Consider the following 14,035-nt stretch of genomic DNA (forward strand, 5'->3'; position numbering starts at 1 on the left):
CCAGGGTTCCTAGGGGGAGATCTCCATGGGAAGCTCTGACATTCTAGTGTTGGAGATGTGGTTTCAGGGAATGGCACCCAGGAGGTTTAGAATCCTAGAATATGAATCACCACTGTTTTTACGCCATCTCTCAGAAACATAGGGACATGGGCAAAATCTGGCAAAGCACCTTTTCTGTGCAATCTCAAAGCCCCCCCAAACTCATTCTCTTTGCCTCCCACCCTGTCATTCTTTCAGCATTGTCTTGGATAGTTGTCTCATGTTTCTTATGTCTTCTCCCCTCTTTACAGGTAGCTTGGCAGGGATCTGGTGGCAATGAGAAGTATTTCTTTGAAAATGAAAATGTGAGTAGAATGTGATTCGCCATCACCGTCTTGATAAGCCTACTTCTAGCTTCTGTGTTAGAAGGATGGCAAGTGGCAGACAGCAGATAAGGGAGGAGGGTGAAATAGGCAGAGGAACAGAATAAAGAGAAAAGTGGGAGTTGCTTTGAACTGACAGTACACTTCCTTCTACTGTTTTTCTTCGTGCAACCTTTCCACCATATAACACTTCCATTCATCCCCAGGTTTGCATGATCTTCAATGCTGGAGAGCTAACCCTGGTGGAATATGGGAGTAATGATACCCTGGGTTCTGTACGTACTGAATTCATGAACCCTCACCTCATCAGGTAACCCCCCGAGGTTCTCAAATTTTTAAAACCCAAAAGAATTCCTTTTTGACTTCTAACTCCTATGTCCTCAGGTTAACCTAAAAACTTCACTCTGTGTGGTGCTTCAGAGCCCTCGATGAACTGCCTAAGCCCATTTTGCCTCATCTCATTCTTCATGTTTCAGTGTCCGTATTAATGAGAGGTGTCAGCAAGGAATGGAAGATAATAAGAAACTGGCTTATCTTGTTGATATTAAGACTATTGCTATAGGTGAGTAAGACTCCCTCATAGTTTTAATAACAGAATAGATGTTTATAGTGCACTTGCAAATCACCGATTGTGCACAGTGGAGAATCCGGGAATCTGAGAGGCACCAAGTAAATGTGTGATCCCACTCTTACAGTGGATATGTGAAATGTTTAAATCCATGTGTATGCGTCTATCTCCAGATGTCTAGAGCTAGAAACATGGGTACATATATAGGCCTGCCCATGTAGGCATCTATCTAGGGCTGGAAAATTGTGAATTGTAGAGAAGAATGGTTAGCAAATTTATGAATTTTCTTGCTTAGACTTCATAGGATCATAGATTCTTAGAACTGGAAGAGGCCTTATTTTTTGTATAGTTTGTCATTAGTAACTAGTGATGACAAACTTTATTTTGCATTTTGCAAACATTCACATTTGTAAATCTTACATATTAATAGTGAATTTTTTATCGTGAAATGTTTCAAGCATAGAAAAAAGTATAGGGGCCAGCCCAGTGGTGCAGCGGTTAAGTTCAAATGTTCCACTTCAGCAGCCCGAGGTTTGCTGGTTCGGATCCCAGGAACAGACCTTTGCACTGCTTGTCAAGCCATGCTGTGGTAGGCATCCCACATATAAAGTAGAGGAAATGGGCACAGATGTTAGCTCAGGGCCAGTCTTCCTCAGCAAAAAGAGGAGAATTGGTGGCAGATGTTAGCTCAGGGCTAATCTTCCTCAAAAAGAAAAAGAAAGAAAGAAAAAGGAAAAATATAGAGAATAGCATAGTATTCTCCAAAAAGGATAGAGAATAATATACCTGTGTACTGTAGTTGTTAGGAACAGAGCTCTGGCGTCAAACTTCCTCACTTCTCTACTTACTACCTGTGTGATCTTAGGTAAGTTACTTAACCTTTCTGTATCTCAATTTCTTCATTCACAAAATCAGGCTAAAATAGTACCCACCTCATATGAAAAGCACTTAGACTAGTGCCTGGTACATAAGCACTTAATAAATATTAGCTCTTAATAATAATAATATGACTTGTATAGCCATACCCAGTACTGTCAGATCCCAGCATTTCATTATATTACCTTGGATCTTCTCTCTCTTCTCTTATTGATGGACATTTATGTTGTTGGTTTTTCACTGTTAACAGTGTTTCAGTTTTCTAAGGTTTATACCTAGAGTGGTATTGCTGAATCATAGAAGAAGTTCATCTTCAGTTTCACTTAATATTTCCAAATTGCTCTTCAAAGAGGTTCTGCCAATTTACATTCCTACCAGCAGTTAGAGTTCCCATCGTCCCATCCATCCTCTCCAATAATTGAGATTGCCTGATTTTCTAATTTGGCTCAATCTGATGTATGTGAAATAATATCTCACTGTATTAATTTTTTATTGTGCATTTGTTTATTGGCCATTTGGAGTTCTTCTTCTGTGAATTGCAGTTCATATTCACTGCCTATTTTAAAAATCAGGTTGTCTTTTCCTCATTGACTTGAAGGAGTTCTGTGTCTATGCATGTATAGCCTTTGATGGTTGTTTATATTGTAGATAGTTTGTCTCAGCTTGTGGCTTTTCTCTCCTTTTTGGTGTCTTTTAGTGATCATACATTTTTAATTTTGATGTAGTCCATTTTATCACTTTTTAAGAAATAGTTTGTGATTTTTCAGGTCTTTTCTCTGCTGTATTTTAATGTTTTTAAATTTTGTTTTTCACCTGGAATTTATTTTTGTGCATATTGTGGGTAGGGATATAATTTTATTTTTTCCCATATGTTTAACCATTTATTGAAAGTCCATTCTTCACCCACTAATTTGCAGTGTTCTCTCTCATAAATCAAGTTTCCATATATATATGGGTGTGATCTGAAGGCATTTTTACATTTCATGAAATTTATGTTCCACATCAGGTTGCTGAGCTCAGAAATGTAAGTATTCGTAATAGAAATAATAATATAGTCCAGTGGCCCAAGTTCCAGCAGCAATAATGAGCTGTGAGCCTTTGGACTAGTCACTTCCCTCTGTAGGTCTCATCTTCAATGTATGTAAAATGACAAAGTTCTTTTCTTAACCTTTTTGGGCCACTGACCCCTTTGAGTATCTAATGAAAATTATAGATCCTCTCCCAGAAAAATATACGTACACACATAATTTTGTGTATAATTTCAGAGCGTTCACAGAAATAGGGTCCCCACAGGCTCTAGCATTCTATGATTCTATGATTGGGCATTAAAACATGGCTTTATCATTTTGTTTTTTAATTAAAGGGAAACTCATTTTTAAATTGGCCTTCTCAGTTGTAGACGTTAGCTGGCATTTGGTCTTTAGCTTCAGCGCATCTAACAGGCAGGCACATGCTCGTTAATAATGGATATCAATAAGAGCTGTGGTGGCCTTGGATCAGGAGACTCCCTGAAAGCATCCTAGCCAATGCTGAGTGGTCTGTTCTAAATGTGATTGTTTCTTATATTGTCTACAAGATTCAGACCAAACTAAAATATTCATCCTCTGTACTGACCAGCCTAACTTTACTCAGAGGTTCCTTCTGTTTTGTCTGTGTCCCTTCTCTACTGTTTGCCCTTCAATATTTTTACATTATAGGCACTCAAATGTGTAGGTAACTCCTTGGGGCCAATATGATCATCAAAGTCATTTTGTTCATCAGCTTTCTCTCACCAGTATGCTGTAACTGGGGTTCATCCTTAATGTACTTAATGCTGCCTTCCAGGGGATTTGGGGAGTAACAGAAGTCAGTTGCTTTGTAGTTCTGATCAGCTAGTATACAACTCCAAGAGTCCCAAAGAGGAATCACATTTCTTGACGGGTCTGGATCTTTTGAGTTAACTACAGGGTTAAACAAAAACAAAACCTCTACAATTTTAGAAGAAACCTAACATCTTAGCAAAATTATGTTGTAGTGGCCATTTGCATTCCCCAGTGCCATACTCTAGACTGATGTGACATTCTTAAAGCCCAACCTGTGATTGTAAGGCCAGTCTTTTGCAGGCTCCCTCATGCCCTGTATGTGATTCTGTGGAATCTCACTTCTTAACCTTGTCTCCTTTACTCTATAGTGGATCTGATTGGTGGCTACAACATTGGCACCATTAGCCATGAGAGCCGAGTGGATTGGCTGGAACTTAATGAGACTGGGCACAAGCTTCTCTTCAGGGACCGGAAACTTCGTGTGAGGAGGGTTACTAAGGCCTATCCATATCTGGTTCACAGAGGATGTGGTACTAGGTGCAACCAGGGATTGTGGGAGGCAGGATGAGACATAATTTTTTGGTGCTATGCCATTAGCATAGCAGAAGGCACAGAAGAATCAACATTCTTTGTATCTGATATCACAACCCATCCTATATTACCTTTGAGAAGACTGTATCATGATGGCACCAAAGTCAAGAGGGGAATTTGCAAGTTGATTTTTGTCTTACCATTCACCAGTCTGCGCCCTCATGAAACTTCCTTACCCCTGCATTCCTTTTCCTCGCGCCTAGCTGGCCTTTGCCCACGCCTACTACTCCAGTGCTCTTCAGCTGCCTTTATTTGACAGCATTGAAGCTGGCTTGAGGACAGTCTCCTAGTCCCTTATTGATTCTGATCTCAATATGTATCACCAAAGAGTTTAACCTCAAGGGCAGGGAGACTATCTGGTGATTTTTCATTTCATTTTCTTTGTGATGTGAAAAACCATATCACAGGTTTCCAAACCATTTAATTTGTCTGATGGCCTTGCTTTAGTAATCCAGGCTGTTACTCTGGCCCAGAGTTATTCTAAGAATGAAAGTCTGACCTTCGCCTAACTTCAATTCCTAGGGTGTAGAACTTTGCTCTTTTGGTCATCTCTTATTTAGCCAGAGTCAGATTATACCAACTCAGCATAAACTTCAAGGGTTGCAGGTCAGTAAGCTTTGAAATTTGGCATGTACCTGACTGGTGGATTAGCTCAACACATTTCACCATTAGGGAAATGGTCAAGATCAGAAGATACCCCATCTTTCCTTTTAATTGTGTTATTTACCTCTTCCTTCTTCAGTTGCATCTATATGATATTGAAAGCTGCTCCAAGACAATGATCCTCAACTTCTGCTCCTACGTACAGTGGGTCCCAGGAAGTGATGTGCTGGTAGCTCAGAACCGAAACAGCCTGTGTGTGTGGTACAACATTGAGGCACCTGAGAGGGTCACCATGTCCTCTATCAGGGTATGTCAACACCAGGGCACCTCAGACATAGTGTCAAGCTGATTAATTAGAGCCCTGGGGAGGCTCTGAAGGGTACTTGGTTCTCTCAGCCCACCACCATAATCTCTGTGATGGCGTTGGCAAGTGAAGCTTAGACTCGTTCCCCACAGTGGACTGGGCCCCAGAGCCACCTTTGTTCAGATTCCTGACATTAAATGAGACCCTTGGAGTATAGGTCTCTATTACAGTGGCCCTGGGAATTCACCCAGTCATAATGTGGAGTTCCTTTAGGCTGGAAGCTCCCTGATAGGAGGGGCAGTTCCATGACACCTCCTTGCATGCTGATTCTCTGTTATAAGCCTTTCAGAGTTCCTTTTTTCTCAGACTGCTGATCAGACCCTCTCTCCTGTCCCACACAACATCACACACAGTAATCTTCCAAAATCTGGGAGGAGGCTATGAAAACAGAAGAGAGGCCTCTGTGCTAGGCTAGAGTGACTGGTGTGGGTGTGGGTAGAGCACTTGATACTTTCTTTTTCTGCATCTCTTTTTTTCTTTTTTGCTTCATTTTAGACTGATTAAAGTTGGATTTTTTGGTTTGTTTTGCCCTTTTTAAAATGCCCTTTTTTTCACTTTTTCAGTTTGGAGGTTATACATCCTATTTCTATAGCAGTTACCAGGTCATTAAATTAAGAAAGTTTAAAGTTAATCAGCATCTAATCCCCCCGCCCCTGCAAACAATACAAGGACCTTAAAAGGCTTTAACTTTGATCACCTCCCCTTTGCCATTGCTGTCCACTGTTTTATTTCTCTTCTGTTGTCCCCAAAGTTAGACATTATTATATGATACAGACAGAATTTGTTTAGATGTATCATCACAGTGCCAGTTTCTCTGTTCACCTTTTCCTTTTGCATTGCTGATCTTCCCTCTGGAGTTATTCTTTTTCCTCTGGAAGAATATCATTTAGAAGTTTCTTTAGTGAAAGTCTTTTGATGATAAACACTCAATTTTTGATTATCTGAAAATTTTTTAATTTAGCCTTTGTTCTGGAAAGGTACTTGGACTCAGTACCCAATTCTAGATTGACAGTTAATTTTTCTTAGCCTTTTGCACATATTGTCCCTTTGATTGACTTCCTTTGTTGGTCTAAGAATTTATTAACAACCCTTTCTGTAGAAGTGATCTGTCTTTTCTCTCTAGTTGCTTTTAAAATCTTTTTCTTAGGTGTTTTGAAGTTAACTTCAATGTGTCTAGATATAAATTTCCTTTTATTTATCCTGCTTGGTATATATCGTGCTTCCTGTATTTGTGGGTACACATATTTTTATCAGTCTTGGAAATGTCCCAGCCATTATCTCTTCAAACATTGTCGCTTCTCTCGCATTCTCCAGTTTCTTCGTCAGAACTCTAAGTAGGCATATATCAGATTTCTTGTCTTTTCTTCTCTGCCTTTTTAACCTCTCTTTCATATTTCCTTTCTCCTTCTCACTCCATGCTATATTCTGGTTAATTCTTAAGATACATCTTTCAGTTCATTAATTTGCTTCCATCATTGTCTAATCTGCTATTTAAACCATTCATTGAGGCTTTTTACTTCAAAAATTAAATTTTTCATAAGGCTTTATTTGGTTCTTTCTCCAATCTGCCTATTTTTGATAGTCTTTTGTTCCTTACTTAATTTTTCATTTCATCTTTTAAGTCTTTAAGCATTTCACACATGATTATTTTATATTCCGTAACTGTTTTTTTTCTTAACTGTGATTTTTAATATCTGAAATCCTTGGGGGTCCAAAACTGTTGTTTATAGTTATTATTTACTCCTTTATAGTGTTTTGTTAACATGTATTTTGGTATTTTTTTTATTATGAGCTCATGTTACATTGGATCTTGTCTTTTGGAATCCCAAGGGCCTGAAATGGACGTTTTCCTCCAGAGATGAATTGTGTTTGCTTCCGCAGGAATCAGGCATATTACTGCCCTATACCTCTTTTGTTCCCTTTACTGAAGAGAAGATGTCAGGTTTAATGAGGGACTCTCAGATTGGGCCTCCCCATCCTGCAGGAGGACCCAAGGTTTAGTCCCCTCAGACTGTGCTTGCCTTCAGAGCAACTGTACTCTTCTCTCTTGCTCACCGTTCATTTTCTCAAGCTCAGGTTTTAGCTTTCTTTATCTTTTTCTCTGTTTCTTTCTTCCTTCCTCCCTCCCTCCTTCTCTCTCTCTTTCTCTCCTTCCCCTCCATCCTCCCCATCTCCCTCCCTCTCTCCCTCTCCCTTCTCTCTCTCCCTCTCTTTCCCCCTCTCTCTTTCTCCCACTCTGCTTCTCTCCCTCCCTCCCTACTCTCCCTTCCTTCCTTTTCTTTAAGAGGAAGGGTGGAAGAGCGGGTAGGAAGCATTCCTAGTGATTTCTTCATTTGAACCCAGCAATGCATTAAAAAGTATGTCCCAGGTTCAAGTTATATTTTAACAGGAGGACCCTTAGACATATGTACTCATGGTACTGCTGGAAGCAGAGGTGGATGCCACACTCTGCCAGCTTACCTGCAGGCATTAGTGCCGGCATAACTGTGAGTGTACTTTAACCCAAGGATATTATCATAGATAGGAATTTTTATCTGCTTGAGAGAAACTAAATGTTAGGAAAACAAAAGCCACTGTAATTCCCTCAGTGTGAGAGTAAAGGGTTGGGTGAGGGTGGGTCTGATCTTCAGTTGAGTTTGTGGAAACACTAACCTGGTATTCGGGTGGGGTGGGGGGGATTGAATTTTTACAGGGTGATGTTGTAGGTCTAGAGCGGGGCGGGGGAAAGACCGAGGTGATGGTGACCGAAGGTGTGACTACAGTTGCCTACACACTGGATGAAGGCCTTATCGAGTTTGGAACAGCCATTGATGACGGCAACTACACTCGGTGAGGGGCTGGGCTGATAGCTAGCAAGGTGGTAGGAAAGTCTCTTCTGAGAGAGGAGGACCTGGGATGAGTTGTAAAACTGGCCATATCTAAAAACGACCTGGCAATTCATGGAGGAGACTGGACGAGAAGGGCAAATAAATGCCTGGCCCTCCCCTCCCCTCCCCCATGACCCCTATTCCTCCGTGTCTTCCTGACCCTGGACTCATCCCTTGTGCTTTTCTTCCTTCCCTCTCCAGGGCAACAGCCTTCTTGGAGACTCTGGAAATGACCCCAGAAACAGAGGCAATGTGGAAAACCTTGAGTAAACTGGCACTAGAGGCAAGGCAGCTACACATTGCTGAGAGGTGAGGTAGACTGTAGAAGTGAGGTGCCAGGCAGCCAGGAGGGCTGAGCACGTGGGTGTCTTACCTGTGGGCTGCTCCTGCTCAGTGTTAAGGCATTGCTTCCCTTCCCATGCCAACAAATGTCATAGAACCCTTCCATAGTACACTTATTCCAAACATCCTCCCATCCTAGATTATAGAAGTATGTCTTTTATTGTTTTTTGCTTCCCCTTCTTGTAACTAAGTGCCCCTTCAAAGTTTTGAACACCCACACCCTGCAATCCATGCATGGATGTGTATGTTCCGAGTATAGTATAGGAGTGTAGTTAATAGGACAAGCTTGGGACTGACACTCTTTGGAGTTCAAATTTTGGCTCCATTTACCAACATGTGTAAACTCAGAGTGGTTAACTAACCTTTCCAAGCCTTGGTTTCTTGATTATCTCTATGTAAAATGGGGATAATCATTAAATTTACCTTGTAAGATGGTAGAGAAGAATGGTAGTGGTAGTGAAGAAAAAATCAGAGAATCTGTGCAAAGAGCTACTATTTTGGCTAGGAATCATCCTTGATCCCTTTTTCCCCATACTCCCCGTGGCTAGACTATCAGCAAGTTCTCGGGACTCTGATCCAGGGTCTCCAAAACATATCCTGAGTCTCTTGGCCAGCTCTACCATCTCCACCCTCGAACAGACCAGCCCCATCTCCTACATGAAGTATTGCGAAGCCTCTTAATTAGTCTCACTGATCTGTGCTTATACCCCTATGATCCATTTATCCCGTAGCAGCTGAGGTATTAAAAACATAAATTAGATTATGTCATTTTCTTGCTCAGAACCTTCCAGGAGCTTACTATTACATGTAGTATAAAACCCAGACTCCTTTCCATTTCCTAAGGCTCTACAATATTGGCCTCTGCTTCCTTCTCATACCAGCCACCTACTTGCCCATTCGTCTCCAGCCGCACTGGCATCCTTTTGGCCCTTTGAGTGTGCCCAGCTCACTCCTGCTGCACTAGGTGTTCCCTCTGCCTGGAATAATTTTTGCTCATCTTGCCATGACTGACTTTTTCTTATATTCAGGTCTCAGCTCAAATGCCAGCTCCTCAGATAGGCCTTCTCTGACTACCAACTTAAATAGTCACCTCAGTGACTGTCTATAATGTCACACTATTTTATTTTCTTTTTTATTCTCTCAAATTATCTTTGTTTACTAATTATGTGATTTCATTAGAAAGTAAGTTCCCTGCGATCAAGGCCCTTATCTGTCTTATCCCCTTTGTGTCTCCAGTGGCAAGAATAGTGCCTGGCACGTTACAGATGTTCAGTCTGTATCTGCTGAGCCAATGAATTGATGATGATCCTATAATAACATTACAGTTACTATTATTGCTTCCATACTATAGGTGCTTTTCTGCTTTGGGCCATGTAGCAAAAGCTCGATTCCTGCATGAGACGAATGAGATTGCAGATCAAGTGTCTCGGGAATATGCAAGTATTATCCCCCCAATTCATTCAGTCTCTCAAGCTGAGATTTCTCTTAATACTCAGCCCCATGATTCCTAGCTTTCCAGTCGTGACTAATTTACACTGCCCACCTCACCTCCACCCTCAGGTTGGCCCATTTTAGAATTGCTTGCCAAACCTCAAGCCTCTAAGCCCTGTGAAATTTTTCCCAAGTCTTTTAGCTTCCATGTCTCTCTGGCCTTCCTGTCTCAGCCCACATAGACAGACTGGCTCCTGCAGCTCCAACAGAATAACCAGAACTTCCATTTTCCCTGCAGGGTGGAGAAGGAACGGACTTTTATCAGGTCCGAGCACGTCTAGCCATGCTAGAGAAGAACTACAAGCTAGCTGAAATGATCTTCTTGGAACAGGTAATGGGAGAAGAGGAACCATATGGAAGAGGGGATCAGAGGGGCAAAAAGGCAAGGCAAACTCAGGAGAGGAAAGAGCACTGGTCAGTTGGGCTTCCATAGGTTTGGGGAGAACTTTTAGAAAGGTTTGTACAGGTACTTTCAATCGTCCTTAATTTCCTCCTCTGTGTTAGTCCTTATAATTACATCTTTCTTTCCTAAACAGTCCACTATCTCCCCCTGTGCTCCAGAGCCTGTCTTTGCAATTCTTGTGCATGGAGATAGATCCAGGTTTTGTGGGCCTTGAAGTTTATACAATTTGAGGAACCCTCTTTAAGAAAAATTGCCTGGGAAGGGGCCTCTGCAAATAAGGTGCCCTAAAACTTAGCTTCTTTTATTTGCACAATAAATCCACCTCTGCTTGTACATAAGTAAAGGGTGAGGCTTTTAGCCCACATGGGCTGGCATCTTAGGCAGGCTCAGGAGAGCTTGCTGATTTCTCATCCTCGTATCTTCTTGGTGTCCCTCTTTCCTCTGCCCGGCTTCCTCTAGAATGCTGTTGAGGAGGCTATGGACATGTACCAGGAGCTACACCGTTGGGATGAGTGTATCGCTGTGGCTGAGGCCAAGGTACCAGTTCTGTCTTCTCCACAGTTATTCAGATCTTGGTTCCACTAATAGCAGAAACCTCCTCTTGTCAAGAAGGCTATAGGAACTAGAACAGGGTTGGGGCTGGGGCCTGATATGGTGAGGAGTTAGGACATTGGTGACTGGGAGGGTTTCCATTGCTGCAGTGGGATTGGAGAAACACTGGAAGCAGCAGGGTAGGAAGGAGCAGTGTGACTTCTAGTTCTTCTCTGTTGTATGTCCAGGGGCACCCAGCCCTGGAGAAGCTGCGCCGGGGTTACTACCAGTGGCTAATGGATACACAGCAAGAGGAGCGAGCAGGTGAACTGCAGGAGAGCCAAGGGGATGGGCTAGCAGCCATCAGCCTCTACCTCAAAGCTGGGCTACCTGCCAAAGCTGCTCGGCTGGTGCTGACCCAAGAGGAACTGCTGGCCAACACAGAGCTGGTAGAACACATCACCGCAGCGCTTATCAAGGGGGAACTGTATGAAAGGGTATGGCTGGCTTCCTATTCCTATCACTTATCTCCAGGGCTCAGTGCCCCTCTCATACTCAGAGGAGTCTTGGAGTGCATAGCCCTTCCCGACTGGTGGCTAAGTCTCTTGCTTTTGGGACTGATACTTGATTCTTTGTGTAGTAGGGGTATCATTGTCGTAATATGGTATGTGTTAACAGGCAGGTGATCTTTTTGAGAAGATCCGAAATCCACAGCGTGCCCTAGAGTGCTATTGTAAAGGCAACGCATTCATGAAAGGTACCAGCCACCTACAATCCATCCATCACTGTTGTAGACTCTTGCCCAGTCCCCCAACTCCTATTTTGTGCATCTATAGCCAGGTCGACAGGCTTTAGTTCTCCATTCCTCTACTTCTCACCTATATCCCACACCTCATTTCCCTGTCTTACTTTTCCTGAGTCCCTTCCCTAGAAGTCTAAGCTGAATGCTGTCTCTATCTCTGGCAGCGGTGGAGCTGGCTCGGTTGGCATTCCCAGTGGAGGTGGTGAGACTGGAGGAGGCGTGGGGGGACCACTTGGTGCAGCAGAAGCAGCTTGATGCAGCCATTAATCATTACATTGAAGCCAGGTATGGTGGTATGGGGGTGCAAAGGAGATTTGGGAATAAGGTGAGAGGTGATGGGGCAAGTAAGGGCACCAAGGCCTAAAAGAAAAGAGATCTCAAAATGTAGGTTGGAGTTTGCTTTTGAGGTGTCTCTACCTCTGTCCATCTTTCTCTTTCCTCACACATATTTATGCCTTTCCTAAATATGCCAGGTGCTCCATTAAGGCAATTGAGGCTGCCCTGGGTGCCCGCCAGTGGAAGAAGGCAATTTATATATTAGATCTACAGGACCGGAACACTGCGTCCAAATATTATCCTCGTGTGGCCCAACACTATGCATCTCTGCAGGAGTATGAGGTGAGGCAGAGCCCCTTTCTGCAGCCTGAGGCAATGAAGTACAGGATAACAGGGAGAGAATCTAGAAGAGGAAGTGGGGGCCATCTCAACATATCCTTCTTTCTGGGGCCCAACAGTTCACCACCCTGAATGAGAAAAAAAGAGATTTACTTCCCCTATTTCATTCCAACATGACACAGACCCCTCTCCCAGATACAGAAAGTAAGTCGCTAGCTCTCTTCGTGTGCCAGCATGAGTGATTCTTCATGAATAACTCCAACGTAGTTACCATATAGAATTGCCTGGCATTGCAGAAATTGAGGCCCTCTTAAACGCTGATTGTATTTTCCTCATACTGTTTTGAGCTGGTCTTTTTTTCAAAACAGTAGAAAATCTGAGTCACCCATAGTCATCTTTGCTTCACTGTTACTATACGATAATGGTATCACAGGCTCTCCTCCATCCCAGCTGAGGTTTGTTCTTTCCTCCTACAGGCTGCTTTAACGCTGCTGCTCTGACCTTTTGCGTCTACCTCTCTCAACTACAGATTGCTGAGGAGCTCTACACTAAGGGAGACCGGACAAAAGATGCAATAGACATGTACACCCAAGCTGGCCGCTGGGAGCAAGCCCACAAGGTAGATAATGAGGTGGTTGTGTTGCTGCTTTCCTTAGTTTCTGACTTCCCCCCTTCACCAGGTCCCCTAAAAGCTGAGAAAGAGTTCCAAAATATAGTCTGGGTAACTTTGATCCCTAGCCTCCGGGAAAGGCAAGGATGAAGAGAGGCCTTTGTTCCCAAACCTGAAGAGAGTGAATGGGCTTGGGAGCTGGAGAATCTGATGTACCACTCCTGAAGCCCTGTTCACATTGGTAACTTCGTTCTCGCTTCTGCTCCCAGACCCCAGTGGGTACAGTAGGAGTAAGGTAATGGGAATGTATGCCCCCAGCAAAGGGTATCCCTGACCCTCGTGCCTTAGCAGAATATAGTTCCTACTCTGCTCCTTACAGACTTGGAATTCCCTGAACTGAGTAGGAGAGTGGCAGTAACCAAACTCCTGTGGTTGTTGGGAAAGTTCAGAGTTCCTCAGAAAACAGGTTCCCTTGAAGCCTCACTTCCCTGACTACTCTGCATGTCCCTCCGCTTCCCTTGGGGTACCTGGCTCTGTGAGGCTTCTCTGACTCTGTGCGTCTACATAGCTGGCGATGAAGTGCATGAGACCAGAAGATGTGTCAGTGCTCTATATCACCCAGGCTCAGGAGATGGAGAAGCAGGGCAAGTACCGTGAGGCTGAAAGGTGAGCTGTGGCCCCAAAGGAGATGTGGAGGGAGATGAGGCTTCAGGGCTGGAGGAAGGGACAGGGTCTGAGGATATGTGCCTTCTGCCCAGAAAGCAGTGACAAGATCTCTTAGGACCCTAACAGCAGGAATCTGGGTCTAGGAGGTCCCAGGTGTATCTCCCATCCCCAGGCTATATGTAACAGTGGAAGAGCCTGATCTTGCCATCACCATGTTCAAAAAGCACAAGTTGTATGATGATATGATCCGGCTAGTAGGGAAGCACCACCCAGATCTCCTCAGTGATACACACCTACATCTGGGCAAGGTGAGCCCTTCTCCTGTTCTTGCCTGTCTCTTCCCCAAACAGGCTCCCCCTCCTCCTCTCTCTATTCTAACCTACCTTTCCTCAGGAGCTGGAGGCTGAAGGCCGACTACCAGAGGCTGAGTATCACTACCTCGAGGCCCAGGAATGGAAGGCAACAGTGAACATGTACCGGTCCAATGGGCTTTGGGAAGAGGCCTACCGGGTAAGGACTCCAGGCCACACTCAGGAGTACAT

At 43.5% G+C, this 14,035-nt stretch overlaps 1 protein-coding gene across 5 annotated transcripts in view; it reads left to right on the forward strand.

The window, feature by feature from the left end:
- The window catches only part of IFT172 (intraflagellar transport 172), a 32,223-nt gene that overhangs the window by 8,922 nt on the left and 9,266 nt on the right, over window positions 1–14,035 (forward strand). For 3 of the 5 annotated variants that reach the window (XR_011504124.1, XM_044772136.2, XM_044772137.2), the window contains 19 exons: window positions 291–344; window positions 569–672; window positions 839–924; window positions 1,730–1,795; window positions 3,977–4,089; window positions 4,942–5,109; window positions 7,859–7,995; window positions 8,235–8,342; window positions 9,727–9,811; window positions 10,105–10,197; window positions 10,729–10,806; window positions 11,049–11,297; window positions 11,479–11,557; window positions 11,767–11,887; window positions 12,076–12,220; window positions 12,747–12,836; window positions 13,396–13,493; window positions 13,666–13,801; window positions 13,887–14,003. Coding sequence is in view for 4 of the 5 variants with exons in the window: in XM_044772136.2 (XP_044628071.1) it covers window positions 291–344; window positions 569–672; window positions 839–924; window positions 1,730–1,795; window positions 3,977–4,089; window positions 4,942–5,109; window positions 7,859–7,995; window positions 8,235–8,342; window positions 9,727–9,811; window positions 10,105–10,197; window positions 10,729–10,806; window positions 11,049–11,297; window positions 11,479–11,557; window positions 11,767–11,887; window positions 12,076–12,220; window positions 12,747–12,836; window positions 13,396–13,493; window positions 13,666–13,801; window positions 13,887–14,003 (2,127 nt within the window). In the remaining variant the exon portion in view is untranslated. The remainder of the gene's footprint in view (window positions 1–290; window positions 345–568; window positions 673–838; window positions 925–1,729; window positions 1,796–3,976; window positions 4,090–4,941; window positions 5,110–7,858; window positions 7,996–8,234; window positions 8,343–9,726; window positions 9,812–10,104; window positions 10,198–10,728; window positions 10,807–11,048; window positions 11,298–11,478; window positions 11,558–11,766; window positions 11,888–12,075; window positions 12,221–12,746; window positions 12,837–13,395; window positions 13,494–13,665; window positions 13,802–13,886; window positions 14,004–14,035) is intronic. The other 2 variants (XM_014850368.3, XM_070512381.1) reach the window with 1 other exon arrangement.

This window comes from Equus asinus, chromosome 6, assembly GCF_041296235.1.
Source record: "Equus asinus isolate D_3611 breed Donkey chromosome 6, EquAss-T2T_v2, whole genome shotgun sequence".
In the NCBI taxonomy this organism is placed as follows: Eukaryota; Metazoa; Chordata; class Mammalia; order Perissodactyla; family Equidae; genus Equus; species Equus asinus.